The sequence below is a fragment of the Podarcis melisellensis genome, assembly GCF_964234715.1.
Source record: "Podarcis melisellensis genome assembly, chromosome: 1".
In the NCBI taxonomy this organism is placed as follows: domain Eukaryota; kingdom Metazoa; phylum Chordata; class Lepidosauria; order Squamata; family Lacertidae; genus Podarcis; species Podarcis melisellensis.
The window spans coordinates 34,456,687-34,470,455 of record NC_138528.1 but is presented as its reverse complement, the minus strand read 5'-3'; the positions used below and the strand labels follow the sequence as shown (position 1 = coordinate 34,470,455).

General features: G+C 39.1%; 1 protein-coding gene across 11 annotated transcripts in view; it reads left to right on the top strand.

The window, feature by feature from the left end:
- Nucleotides 1-13,769, top strand: part of NPAS3 (neuronal PAS domain protein 3) — a 636,914-nt gene that overhangs the window by 135,379 nt on the left and 487,766 nt on the right. For 3 of the 11 annotated variants that reach the window (XM_081888855.1, XM_081888854.1, XM_081888850.1), the window contains one exon: nt 6,798-6,918. The exons of the other annotated variants lie outside the window; for them this stretch is intronic. In XM_081888855.1, the coding sequence (XP_081744981.1) occupies nt 6,798-6,918 (121 nt within the window). The remainder of the gene's footprint in view (nt 1-6,797; nt 6,919-13,769) is intronic. 11 annotated transcript variants of the gene reach the window in all.

Genomic DNA, 13,769 nt, shown 5'->3' with positions numbered 1-13,769 from the left:
TTACCTGCTGCTGTAAAGTAAATAAATAAGATAATATTGCAAAAGCAGTAATCACAGGAAAAATTCAGAAAACTTAGTTCAGATAGGATCTAATTCCTACCCACCTAAGATCTATAATCTCTAAGAATATGGATTCTGGAGGTGCTGATACTTACTATGCATGTATGTTAGCATTGTCCTCAAGTCCAAACTTTTTGGCAAGATATGCTTCACATAATGAGTTATTGAATACTCCAAAAAGGGCTCTTGATTATTTGAAAGGAATTATTAGTGAGCAACACTGAAAAATTGCAACTTCCTTGCTGTTAGCCATTAGATTAAACAAAATAAAAAAAATCCTTCCAGTAGCACCTTAGAGACCAACTAAGTTTGTTATTGGCATGAGCTTTTGTGTGCATGCACACTTCTTCAGATATACTGAAACAGAAGTCACCAGACCCTTATATATAGTGAGAGGGTGAGGAGGAGTATGACTCAGAAGGGTGATGGGAATGGGTGATTGGCTGATAGGTGTGGTAAACCTGTCGACGACTGTTAACGACAGCAATTAGTCTTACAGGAAAAAGCAAGGGGTGAGATGGCTAAAAATAGCTTTTTGTTCTTAACTGGATCTTCTAAATCTCTAGTTAAAATACAATTATATGAGAAGGTTTTGACTAAGCTTGCGCAAGTCATACACTCAATAAAGTCATTGAAAGATGGAGCTTATTTGCAATCACTGGTTACATAACTATTTTATGATGATGGAAAACTGATGTAAAAAAATTGCAACTGTTCTTTTCAATGTTCTCTTTTTCTCCGCCCTCACCCCATTCCTCAAATATCAAAAAGGCCCATAAGATAATTTTGAATTTAGGCAGCAATATAGTGGAATACCTGCAAAATAAAATTTAGAGCATTCCTTAGAAGCTTTGTGTACGTTTTTCAGTGTCTCGATCCACATATGCTAAAACAGAAATTAAATATCAAGAGTAATAATTGTGAAATGCAATCAAGCTCATGCAGCTTTTCCCATTCATTTTTTTAAAAAGAAATTTGGTTTGCTTAGGAAAAGGAAAATGTGTTGGGTCACAATATATTTCAAAATAGGGTTTCATTTGTTGCTCATGGGATTAACTGTTTCAGTAATAATGTAAGCCCATATAGTCACCCTAATCTAGCTAGAGACGATAAAAACACACAAGCAGTTTCTTGAAAGCAGTGATTCTTGAATGGGGAGTTGCACATACAGCTCCCTTCTCTGATCCACAGCCAGCACAGTGTTTGCAAAGTCCTTTTAAAAACAACAATAACCCACTGATCAGTTGTTGATGAGGGGGTAAGGGATCCAGTTCAGTTCCCCATGCTCCCTTTTCCCTGCCAACCTGCTGATCAATGGGATTCCAGCTTTTTCAAAATGGATATGCATTGCCCTGCCTGCTTTACACACACTGGTTCTGCTTTCAGGAAGGCTCATTTCACGCTGTAAATATTCAAATTGGCTTGTTACCCATGGTGACCAAGGTTTTTTACTAGAGTGTAGAGTTGCAATATGGCCTGATTTTCTAGGTTTTGCCTAAGTTCTGGACATGCCATCCAGTGCCTGTTTTTGATCATTAGTGGGTCTGGATTCTCAGTTTTCATTTCATTTCTTTCTAAAATAAAGCAGGTCTCTAGACTTTACAGAAATGGGCAAAATAACTTGCCAGAATGCTCAAATTGAGGTATGCTGTTACATTCTATTATTTTTATTTTCTTATTGTTCAACCTAAAATATATATATCTCAGAAACTTATCACTAGTTTATGAGATGAACAGCACAACCCTATGAATGTTTATTTTGAAGCCCAGCTGAGTACAATGGGGCTTACTCTCTCGTAAGTAATAGGATTACAGTGGTACCTTGGGTTAAGTACTTAATTCGTTCTGGAGGTCTGTTCTTAGCCTGAAACTGTTCTTAACCTGAAGCACCACTTTAGCTAGTGGGGCCTCCTGCTGCCGCTGTGCCGCTAGAGCATGATTTCTGTTCTCATCCTGAACCAAAGTTCTTAACCTGAGGTAATATTTCTGGGTTAGTGGAGTCTGTAACCTGAAGCGTATGTAACCTGAAGCATATGTAACCCGAGGTACCACTGCACAGCCAAAAATAGTGGGTAGAACCCAATTTGCCTTTCTGTTTGCAGAATGGTTTTACTAATGGAAAGAAGGGGATGTGATTTCCGCACTCACTCAGAACAGCATGGAAAATGACACAGGAGGCGGAAGGGTACATCAGGGAAAATGGCCTCATGTCTTCTCCTATTGGAAGAGGTCTCTGCTAGATCAAAGATTCTTCCATTAACAGAAGGACTCCTTTTATTTCTAGATACAAACCAGTAAGTATGATATGACCCTAAACAAAGAATATAAACAAACATTTAATGAATCAACACCTAAATTAGGTGGAACAACAGTTCCCCATTAATGATTTTTATAAATTCACAATGTAATCCATGCTTTCTGACTGCAGACCTCCTTCCAATTAACTCAAGGCAATCTACATGCTTATCTTCAAAAAAACAAGGCTATTCAGATATTAGGGTAAGAAGTGAGGACTGGCAAGGTCACCTGGTGAACTTCATGGTCTTCATGGGTCTTTCTTGGGTTAACCTTTGACTACTGTACCACACTGGTTCTCTAGAATCTTTTCCCAAATTCCCACTGGGTGATAGTGAATTAAGTCATACTCAAATAGACCCAAGAAGTCCATTCATTTCAATGAGTATACTTTGAGTAGAAGTTAGATGGACATCATCCGCTATCTCCATAGATGGAGAACATCTCCTTTATAAAATGCAACTGATCCCATCAAGTTCTGCTTAAGTTTTCAGTTTCCATGGTGGTATTGTGTTACCTAAGTTTCTGTGTGGTATCTTTACTTCATTTCTTCATAAAAGTAATTTCATTCTCAATTACTGTTTAAAGTAAGTAGTGATATAGGCAGCAGGCTTTTTAGCCTTCTAGATTTCTAATTTAGCCTTTTTTCTTTAGTTAACCCAAATTTGATTTAGAATAAAATTATAATTGTAAAGTTTTGCACACTCGTTATTCACCTTCATTAGCAATCTGTTCATAGTCAGTATTATTTTGCAAACATTGATCTTATTTCCTGATCTTTCATAAAAAAGATAATCACAAACATCCAGAGGACACAGGTTAAGGGTAGGGGCACTGCTGGAAGGGCAATAAAAGGTAAAGGTAAAGGGACCCCTGACCATTAGGTCCAGTCATGGCCGACTCTGGGGTTGTGGTGCTCATCTCGCCTTATTGGCCGAGGGAGCCAGCGTACAGCTTCCGGGTCATGTGGCCAGCATGACTAAGCCGCTTCTGGCGAACCAGAGCAGCACACAGAAACACCTTTTACCTTCCCGCCGGGGCGGTACCTATTTATCTACTTGCACTTTGACGTGCTTTCAAACTGCTAGGTTGGCAGGAGTAGGGACCGAGCAACAGGAGCTCACCCTGTTGTGGGGATTTGAACCGCCGACCTTCTGATCAACAAGTCCTAGGCTCTGTGGTTTAACCCACAGCGCCAGTTGTGCTAAATAAAGCTATCCAACCAGTGGTCATTAAATTCTCCTTGGGGCATTTTTGTTCTACCTGCTGAGAAAGACAGTGGCTCAGGCAAACTTTTATACATTTGTGTGGACAGGGCAAGTTACTGTTCACAGAAATGAGTTAAACCTTGCTGGGGCTTGAGCCTTATAGAGGCGGAGTGCTCTTTAGCTACACAGGCCTAGGAGGGGAAAAGAGATGTTTGTGGCTTTCATTAATGGTTTTATTGGTTTAAAGTGCAAAATAAAGCTTTCAAAGGCAATTGTGCTGCTGTGCCTGCTAATGATGTGATTGCTTTATGGGTCTCTAGCCTTAGGCCAGCTTGCCTGTTTGACACCCTTTCTCTGTTTCTTACTTTTTTGACAAAAGCTGTGAACATGTTTTTGGGATCCCTCCCCTCACCCCACCGCAACCATGACAACCAGAAACTTTTAATTGAAATCTAAGATCTTCAGGAGTCTGTAGAAGCTGCTGTATTTATCATTAAAAGCCATATTCCATCCTCCGTGATGTGGTCAGAGCTATACAGATTTCTTCAGCCCATGTTTGTTGATCATCAGGATTAGTTTGCTAGAGAAGAGATCAGGACCACGGTGGTTGTGGTGGCTTATAGGATGAACCTGGGGAAAAATAAACTTGGATGGAGCTGGTGACCTATGACACATACTACTGCAGTATAAATCTTACTTAGGAAAGGGCAGTGATAATGATCATAGGGAAGATTATTTTTGGACTGTGATATCATTCCCATATTATGTGTTGTTAAAATCTATTGTACGTTTATTCTTTAAGACTTGATTACTCCCTGACCTTCCCTCAGCACCTCTGGGTACTGACTGGTAGTAGAAAAGTACATAACTATTAAATAATAACCGAAAACCAAACAAACGAAGCACAACAGATAGAAGAAAAATCAGGGGAAAAGAGAAAGGGACTATCATAAGAAAAGAAAATATTAGTCGTCGTCCCCCCACAATAGACTATTGAAACAACTATTGAAATATCCCCTGCCCTTACACACACACACACACACACACACACACACACACACACACACACAGTTTATGGCAAAATAGTGAGGGTGTTCATGAATTCCCATTAACCTGAAAGTTTACTGCATGCTTAACTTGGTATCTGGGTTGGGTCATGGGTAGCAGTTTGAGGTGAACCAGGAGTCTTGGGAAAAGCCAGTAGTCAAGACTGAATCTGCAGGATCTGCTGGATTCTGTTGGATTCATGACCTGCCTGACTCCATCACATCCCTTGAGCACCCTGCTTTGGGGCCCTATGTTGGCTACTGCCTGTGGAAGAACCACAGATTCTATCCTCCTACCTGCTTGAAAGGAGGCTAGCTGTCTGTCATAGCATGACCCGCTCCTCTGCTGCCGCCAAATTAGCAGCACTCTTTTCCATCAGTGGAAACTGGCAAAGAGGGTCCTGAGCTTCATTCTCACCATCCTCTATCAACAATATCACAGTAGTAACCAAATTAGACCTATTGTTTTAAGAGGGTTCTTGTATAAAAATATAATACTTCATTCATCATCTTGGAAATGCCTTTTCCTTTATTTGTTTCTTGATCGACCTCAGATCTTCAGATCTCTGTATTTCTCTGTCATTTGTAGATTATGAGTTTCTTGCAGACAGGCATATTATTATTGCCCCAAGTTCAGACCTTACATCTGACAATATAAAATGTCATACCATATGTTATAATTCACATACTGTGTCAAATACTTTGCTGAAGTCCAAATTGTCCAAATTGCCCACAAGAAAAACTCTTTTTGAAAGGTTAGCAGTTCAGAAAGCAATGATTTGCCTTTGGTAAACCATTTGACATTCTGATTTCTTTAATTTCTTTAAGTCATTTTTCTTTTTACAAATGTAGGATGACAACGGGGAAACAGAGTAAAGCATGAAAAATAAATAATGTAGCATTTAAGTATATGAATGGGGATATATATATATATATATATATATATATATTGTGATGGTTGTGCTACATTGACTTTATTACCTTTTGAAAACATTGCTTAAGTCATGCATTATTCTTCCGACATAATAAATTAGGTTGCAATTTATTCAAATTAAATCAGATTACATCAAACATAGTAGGAAAAACTGGGACTGATGTCACGGGATTTCTGAATGCAGGTACAGAAGAAGGAAAAGGGATTCTCATGTCACTTTCAGACATGCCAGGCACCTAACACTATGTTTACCAAAGTATTTCTGCCTTTGTTTGCTGCCAGTAAATGAAGCTAATCATATAAAAATCAGCACTTGGAAAGACGTGTGTGTATCTGGAAGAATTATATGACTGTAAAATAAGTTTACAGAGCAAATTACAAAAGATATAACAGCATTAATCAACACGGGCATGTAAGATCGTATAATCACCTTATTGTAGATGCTAGCAAACTGGGATAATACTTGTAGGCTGCACACACTTGCCTTGGAGAAAATCCCATTGAACTCTGTGGGATTTATGTCTAGGTGGACATGCATAGAATCAGTCTGTTAACTTAATTTATAGTCCTGTTATTATTTTCTAAACCAATCAACCCCAAAACAATGGACCTGCAAAGATTATTGAAATTTGAAAATAAACTAGTTGGTAATTCTGAATTCAAAGGGATGCCTTATGTTCAATAGGATGTTGCCAGCTGTATAAACTCTAGTCGAAAGAGGTTTGTTCCATTTACGTCACCTTGAAATCAATGGGCCTCAGTGATTCTCAGCTAACTTTTGCCCTGTTGATTTTAAATGTGACTTTTCTTCACTTGCAGTGGAGCTACTGGGAAGGGATTGAATCTTTGAAATAGCCCCATCAGAAAAGAAATGCCTGGTCAGAGAATTGAGCATGATGGTTGTCAAGAAAGTAAAAGCCCTCTGCCCCCACCTTCTTCTTACTGATTATTCCTCAGTTTTGCAAGTTCCTGACAGGTGCCACTTCTGAATAAGAATTTGTGTGCAGCAGCATGTTTCAACAGTTCAGAAGGCCTAAAAAATAACACTTGTTGCGGTAGAATCTTTCAGCTCCTGATTAGCGCCCTGATCTGTTTTTTGATTGCAGAGGAATCCTCTATAAACCTTTCTGTGTCAAATCATTTCCAGTCCTGGACCTTCTGTAGGGGTCTGTTTTCTTCACCCTCAACCTGCTTGACCCTGTTCCCTTGCCCTTGACTCCCATCTTCCCTTGTCTGCTTTTTGCCCTCTCCTAGGGACTACTACTGACCCACCAGCCTATGCCTGCTTGACAGTGGTAATTGCCTCACCCAGAAACCCATGCCTGATGGACCCTTCCAACATGGGCCAGCTGCCAGCCTCAGTCTCCCAGTATAGGTAGGCAATTGATGTTGTCCATGTTATGACAGTCTCCTGAAGTAAGCCAACCAATGAGAACAGGTAGAAAGTGAATGGATGATTTGCAGGCACGCCTGGGATACACCTGGGAAGGTGTGGTCATCTTATTATGTGCTTTATGGGACAATTTAGGAGAACACTGGGTTGCATATGTGAGTGAATGGGGATTGATGTTGCATTATCTTCAGAAGTGAGGCTATAAATTTCTCTGCCAGACTGCATGCGATGGGCTGTGGCAAGAGGAACCTGGCAACCTTCAAGGACTTCTTGGAGTGGCTTAACCATTTTGAGACCAGAATTCTATGGGTGCTGTACATTTTGATCATTAATATTGTTTGGATCCTGACTTTGGCACTGTTCGGTGGAGCATTTTCTGAATGGACCTCTGAGCAGAGGAAACTCCTGCCAGCAGAAGTGAGGAGGGCTGCTTCCTCCAGTTCCCACTTCATTCCCTTGCATCCTCAGAAACTCAGCAGTCTTTGAAACACTGAGAAGGTGCAGGGTGAGGCAGAAATTGGCAAAAATCACCTACCCTTCCACTTCTGCCAGCAGGACTCTCTGAGACTTTCCATGAATAGAAGGACCACTCCTGTTCTTCGAAGGCTAAAGTTGGTCCAATGTGCTCATTCTCATTATGAAATGAAACCTATTTACTGATTTATCTTGTTTTCTCTATCAACAAATGAAGCTGCACCATACCAAGTCTGACTGTTAGCCCAGCCAGCCCAGTAATGTTTTCTGTGGGTCTCCCAAGGTCTCAGGAAGAAGCTTTTAAGGCTAACTTCCTGGAAATGATAGAGGTTCATGCTGGGTCATTCTATATTCAAAGCACGAGCTCCTCCATTGAGCTGTGGGCTCTTCCGCTTTGTTTCAATGTTCCAGTAGTTGAAAGCTTAACATTTTTAATAGTTCAAGTTATTTCATGTTGGGAATAATATTACAGGTCAATTTAATATTGCAACAGGGGTGAACTAAATAGCCAGGTACGGAGCAATATAGTTAAACATTGCAGAACTAAGCCTTTAGACGTGTTTAAATTATCCTGTTGTCTCTTTCTTTACAGGCTTTATTTCATCCCCACACCTTTCTTTTCCTCCCAAGTGAATATATGATTCTTTTGTTTGTGTTTTGGTGAGTTACTGAGGCTCACATTTTGCCTAGGAAGAAAAAAAATAGAGAAGCTTACTTTGCAGTGAGCTTTTGCTTACAGTGAGCACTGTTGCTAAATCTGTTTTCTGGATGAGACTGTTGAAAAGATCCCTTAGTTTAAAAGATTTGGAGTAGCCTTTGATTTGGGCCATTTAGAGCTTGAATTTGTGCTGTGAAGTTGGATTGCTGTGCCAGCTGTGTTCAGTCATTTTATACAATATGTTGGTCCTATAGGTCCACGCTGAAAGAAATATTTCGTTGTCCTTACATTCTAAGTACTGGGGTGTATTTTTTTTAAAAAAATATTTATCCTTCTCCATTTTTAGCCACATTTTTGTTGCAAATTATTCCAACAATTGAGAATAAAATATAGATTTAGCTGAATCACAGTTTATTGGGGGAAAGGTACTGACATTATTTAAATTATTCTGAAAGCTTTTTTCCTATGTGTGTTGAAAAATTGCCCTTTTCCTTATAAAAACTACAACTCTCCTTTGGAATGTTGTTGTTGTGGTTGCTGCTGCTGCAAAAACTGTTTCATTAAAAGCTTACGTTTTAGTGGCTACCTATTTATATTTTCACAAGACTTGTTAAAAATAGAACTAATCACATCAATAACTTAAGTAAAGTCAAGACAGCTTTTTTGGAAGATCTGTTTATTTTTCAGCTGTTGATTGAGTGATATAGTACTTTCTTATTGAAATGAACAGGCTCATCACAGCTATCTGCCCATTCCCACCACCCTTCTGAGTAATACCCCTCCCCACCTTCTCACTATATAGAAGGGTCTGGAAACTTCTGTTTCAGTGTATCTGAAGAAGTGTGCATGCACACGAAAGCTCATACCAAGAACTAACTTAGTTGGTCTTTAAGGTGCTACTGGAAGGAATTTTTTTTTTGTTTTGACTATGGCAGACCAACACGGCTACCTATCTGTAACTGGAATTATTGAAATGAAGACCCTGTCCCTTTTGGCATCTGATTCCAAATCTTTGGCTACAAAGATATATTTGCTTCAAAAACATTAATGATGTCATGTTTCTCTAGGAATGTGTAGGTTGTAGAACATTGCATGAAGTCTGTTGAGATTCCAAGGAGTTGATGGTGTGCAGCTCTACTAGAGTCCAAAAAACTTGCAGAAGGAAGTATTCACATCCACCATGTTTATTCTGCATCAGTACTGATGCTATAAAAGTATAAAAGCATTTCAGAAATATAAAGCCTTATAAAACCCTCAAAACTTGCACCAAAGTTCTACTGGATCTTAAATAAGTCAGTTGTTTGGGCAGCCAACAAAATAAAATGTCAGTTCAAAAAATAGTCAAATAATAACTCACCTTTGCCTGATCTATATATTCTGTTCTTAACTTTCATGTGAACAATGTAGTGAAAGCTCTTTCTTTAATTCTTTGTTTAATGTACGTGTTATATCATACTGATCAGGAGGTATTATTCATTATGGTGACTAGGGAAGCAAGGGGGAATTGTGTTTTTTTCCTGCCCTAATTTGAATAAAATCAACTACAGCTTCAAGTGTTGTTTTTAAATTTTTCAATATATAAACATTCTGCTACAAGGGCAAATGTCACTTATTCACTCCCATTGACATAATTAGCTCAAGTTCAAAGTATTAAGAATTTTATTTTTTGCGTAGCTATTGCACAATTTTGAAAAATTTAAAAATTGTTGCTTCGTTTTTAAACCTGATGCTTATAATCACTGCTGCTTTTGCAGTGAACTTGCATTTGACTGGCAAAGCAAAAAAACCAACAAAACCCTGTATGGTTGTGTATGTTCCATTGTGTTTAATGGAATAATTAGTAAAATGGAGTGGAAACGATGTATTATCAGGTCTGGATTTTTAGTGAATGTCATCTGGACAGTGAAGTCCAACTTTGATTGTTTGACTTATCTAATGCATGCTGTGGCTTTTATATCCATTGGCTGCAGTTAGAAACTGGACTGATGGAAGCTAGTTTAAGCTGAATGGAAGACAAAGATTGTTGTCAGCAAAGCTCTGCTATAAATACAATACTTCCAGTGCTTAGTTTTGCCCCTCCTGGTCTTTTAGGCTTTCCCCCTTATAGTTAAAGTAACCCTTACTGATAGCAGTTCCATATAGGAAGGAACAAAATGGCCCTGCCCATGTGATATGCATGTTCCCAGAGCAGTTTGGAATCCTAGCATGGAGAAGTGGCTCCCATACTGCTGTGTCCTACCATCCAAATTTTTCCAACCCAAAACTAGAACATGTGTCTTCCGGGATGCATTCCCAGGTGAGTCATAAAAGCACTTTTGCCCCATAAAAGCACTTTTTGGGGAGGAAGAACGTGATGCGAGAGCGCGTTTCCCAAAGTGGCTGTCAAGATCTTGTACAAGTAAACAGGATAATAATAATAATACCTTTATTGTCAATGTACAACCTGTATACAATGAAATTAACTGAGCCTAATCCCTCCCAAACACTCACTCTCATTGCACTTTGTGTGCTTATCACACAACACACCACCTCGCAAGTCAGTCAACAGCCTAACAGCCCATGGACAGAAGCTATTTTTTAGCCTGTTGGTAAGACTGATTATACTTCTATATCTCCTGCCCAAGGGTAGAATAGTGCTGGTCGGGTGTGGGTCATCCCTGAGAATTTTTCTCGCTTTCCTAAGGCAATGATCCCTTGCAGTGTCATCTAGCAGACTCAAGGACATAATTCCCCAGTCTCTCCAGATGTCCTGGTTTTTCCGGGGCACTTGGAAAGTATGTTGTGTTTAAGTGTGTACACGTGCCTTTAGGCTTTGGACTTCTAATAGTGCAATTTTATGCATGTCTACCAAGGGGTAAAGTCCCACTGAATTCATTTGGGCCTGTTCTCAGGTAGCTGAGAATAGGATTGCAGTCTTAATTGCACAATGTGTAGCTTGTTGTTGTTGTTTAGTCCTGTCCGCCTCATCGTGACCCCATGGACCAAAGCACGCCAGGCACTCTTGTCTTCCAATGTGTAGCTACTTTGTTCAAATGGCCTTGAAATAACTGGAAACGTGTCAGGACACTTATCTGCCACTCTAAATAATAAAAAAAGGTCTACGTTGCTACTCAATTTATTGTTTGCTGTAGCAAATAATTTCAAGTTGCATTGGTTCAGGCAATTTAAATTTTATGTTTAGCAGTCCTAGTAGGTACTGGTTTCAGATGGTAGCTAGCTCTGTACATTTGGAGGTTGGAAATTATATGGATTTTTACTCTACTTTTTACCGCTGTAAAACTCCTGGGTGTGTTTGCATGGGAGTAAAACATTCAAGCTTCTTTAGCAGTTTGGTCATTTACTAAGTTTATTTCTTAATAATAGCCATAAACCTATACTTAAATGTGTTAGGAAGATGGGGAACTCCAGAGTTTTAAAGCAGATGGGTCTGAAACAATTATGTGCCACAGGGGCAGTGAGTAAATTCTGGCTTCCTCTGGGCATAAAGCCCTTTTCTAAGAGAACATGTAACCAAACAATCTAGGCAGTTTCTTGCATAAAACATGAGTGCATACCTGATTCCCATTGGGCAAAACTCTTATTAAATGCAATATATTGTTGTTGAGAAGAAGCAGGAAAATATCGTATAAAAATAGCCACAAAAATCTCTCTCGCACAGTTTGGCTTAGGTTTAGATTTACCATTCTGAAGTCCTTTTTTTGAAACATGTAAATGTGTGCAAATGGTGTTGGCTGGTAGACTCTCCATATCTTTGCAGACCATTAGGTGGTATCCAGCTCAAACAGAGAAGTTCCTGCTTCTTCCTCTTTTAGAACCTGAAACCATCAAGAGAAATGGTTGTTGTTATTATTAATAATATATTTATACCACTCCTTTTTTCCTGACAGGGACTCAAGGCAGCTTACAGATAAAATCAGAACAGCTAAAAAGGGGGAGGTTTTTTTAAAAAAATCATTCATTGTTTAATTAAATATTAATTAAAAATTAAAACTGTATATAAATATAGGAAAGCCTTTAAAATATACAGATAATTACAATAACAACAGCACTATGTGGCCACTTACCTCTATGAAAAAAAGCCATGTGAATGGCCCACCTAAGAAGCCAGTTCAAAAATGGGTTCCCATTTCCCATGATAATTCTAATTGATGATTGCAGGAAGATTATCAAATTTTTATCTCTTATGGATTAAGTTTGCCAAGAATCGAGAGCCTCCTCTAGCGCTTGGCTCAGCATGAGAAATGAACTGCAGGCTTTTTTTTTTTATCAATGCATCTTCTCAGAAAGGCTTGAATGTGGTACGTTTGGCAAAAATCTAATATAGTCAAAAACTATGTGGTTAAAAACACAATTTTGAAAAATAATCTATGATAGGGCACTATCCAGCACATGTGGAGAGAATGCTATTGTGAATATTTCTAGTCATTGTCAAAACAGGATGCTGAACTGGATAGGTAGGACTTTGATCTGATCCAGAAGGGATGCTCTTATGTACTGCACCCAGGTAGATTTTTCTGTCGTTACTTCAGATGTGTACTATTTTTCAATCTTTGACAGATTAAACGATAGAAGCAGCTTCCAACAGAGACGTTTCTTTAGTTTCTTCCTCTGTCTGTTTTCATCTCTTGAACAAAATAGCTTATTGCAGATTAGCTTTGCCTATAAGAGTAGAACTGAAGCTGCTGTTACAAGAAGTCTTTTGTTTGGGATGTTTCCTGGCTGAGTGTACATGGCCACTTGCCGCTTGATCTTTGCTGTTCCATGAATGTCCAAGCTGCATCTGTCCTGAAGAGTCAAGAGAAGCAGATCAAATTCTGGCTCCAGGAATAGCCTGAGTCTAATCTGTTGTTGTGCACATACATGTTGTGTAACTACTGTACGTACAGTTGCCTACCCAAAATTTTATTGTAGGCAAGCCACTAATTAGAAACAATTCCTTAATCTGTGAATGCAGAAATAGCATTTCGAATTGGAGAAATGGCTAAGGCTCAGTAGCAATGCACATGCTTTGCATTCACAATGTCCCAGGTTCAATTCTTGGGATCCTAAAATAAGGATGAAACATCCCGTATGAAATACTGGAGGCCAACCTTTATCAAGCTGGTGCCCTTCAAATGCTTTGGACCACAGCTCCCATCAACAGTCCAAATCCTTTGGAGGCCAGGTTAGCATTGCTTCTGTGGACAATATTGAGGTAGACGAGCCGATGTCCTGCTCAGTCAGTATAAGTCAGCTTGCAGTGTTAGGTTTTTGACTTCACAATAGAGCTCCAGTACACTGCTCTGAAACTGTCTGTGATAGTTTCGAAGTCATGTAGATAGTGATTAAAGGGCTGAGAGTGTTAAAGCACGGTAATCAACACACAGCTCTCTAATATGTGGTAATTACTACCATTTTGTGATGTGAGCCCTGTTGCTTTCAGGTAAATGAACAATGTGCCAGATGGCAGCAGTTGCCAATTTATTGTGCATTTTATTGTGAGATTGGTTATAGCAATAAAGCTGGAATAACTAATTTGTGTTCTTTTTATTTTACCAATCATAGGGGGTTGGATGAGAAAAGAGGGGTAGAGACTTTATGAAGGAATCTCAGTTATGTGACAGTCACCTAGTTCTCTCTTGGTCTGTTTCTTCCTTGTTGTTGCTTTCTATTTGGCCAGTTTAACTACTTCCTTTTTCAGCAGCTTGTTAGTTTTCTCTCC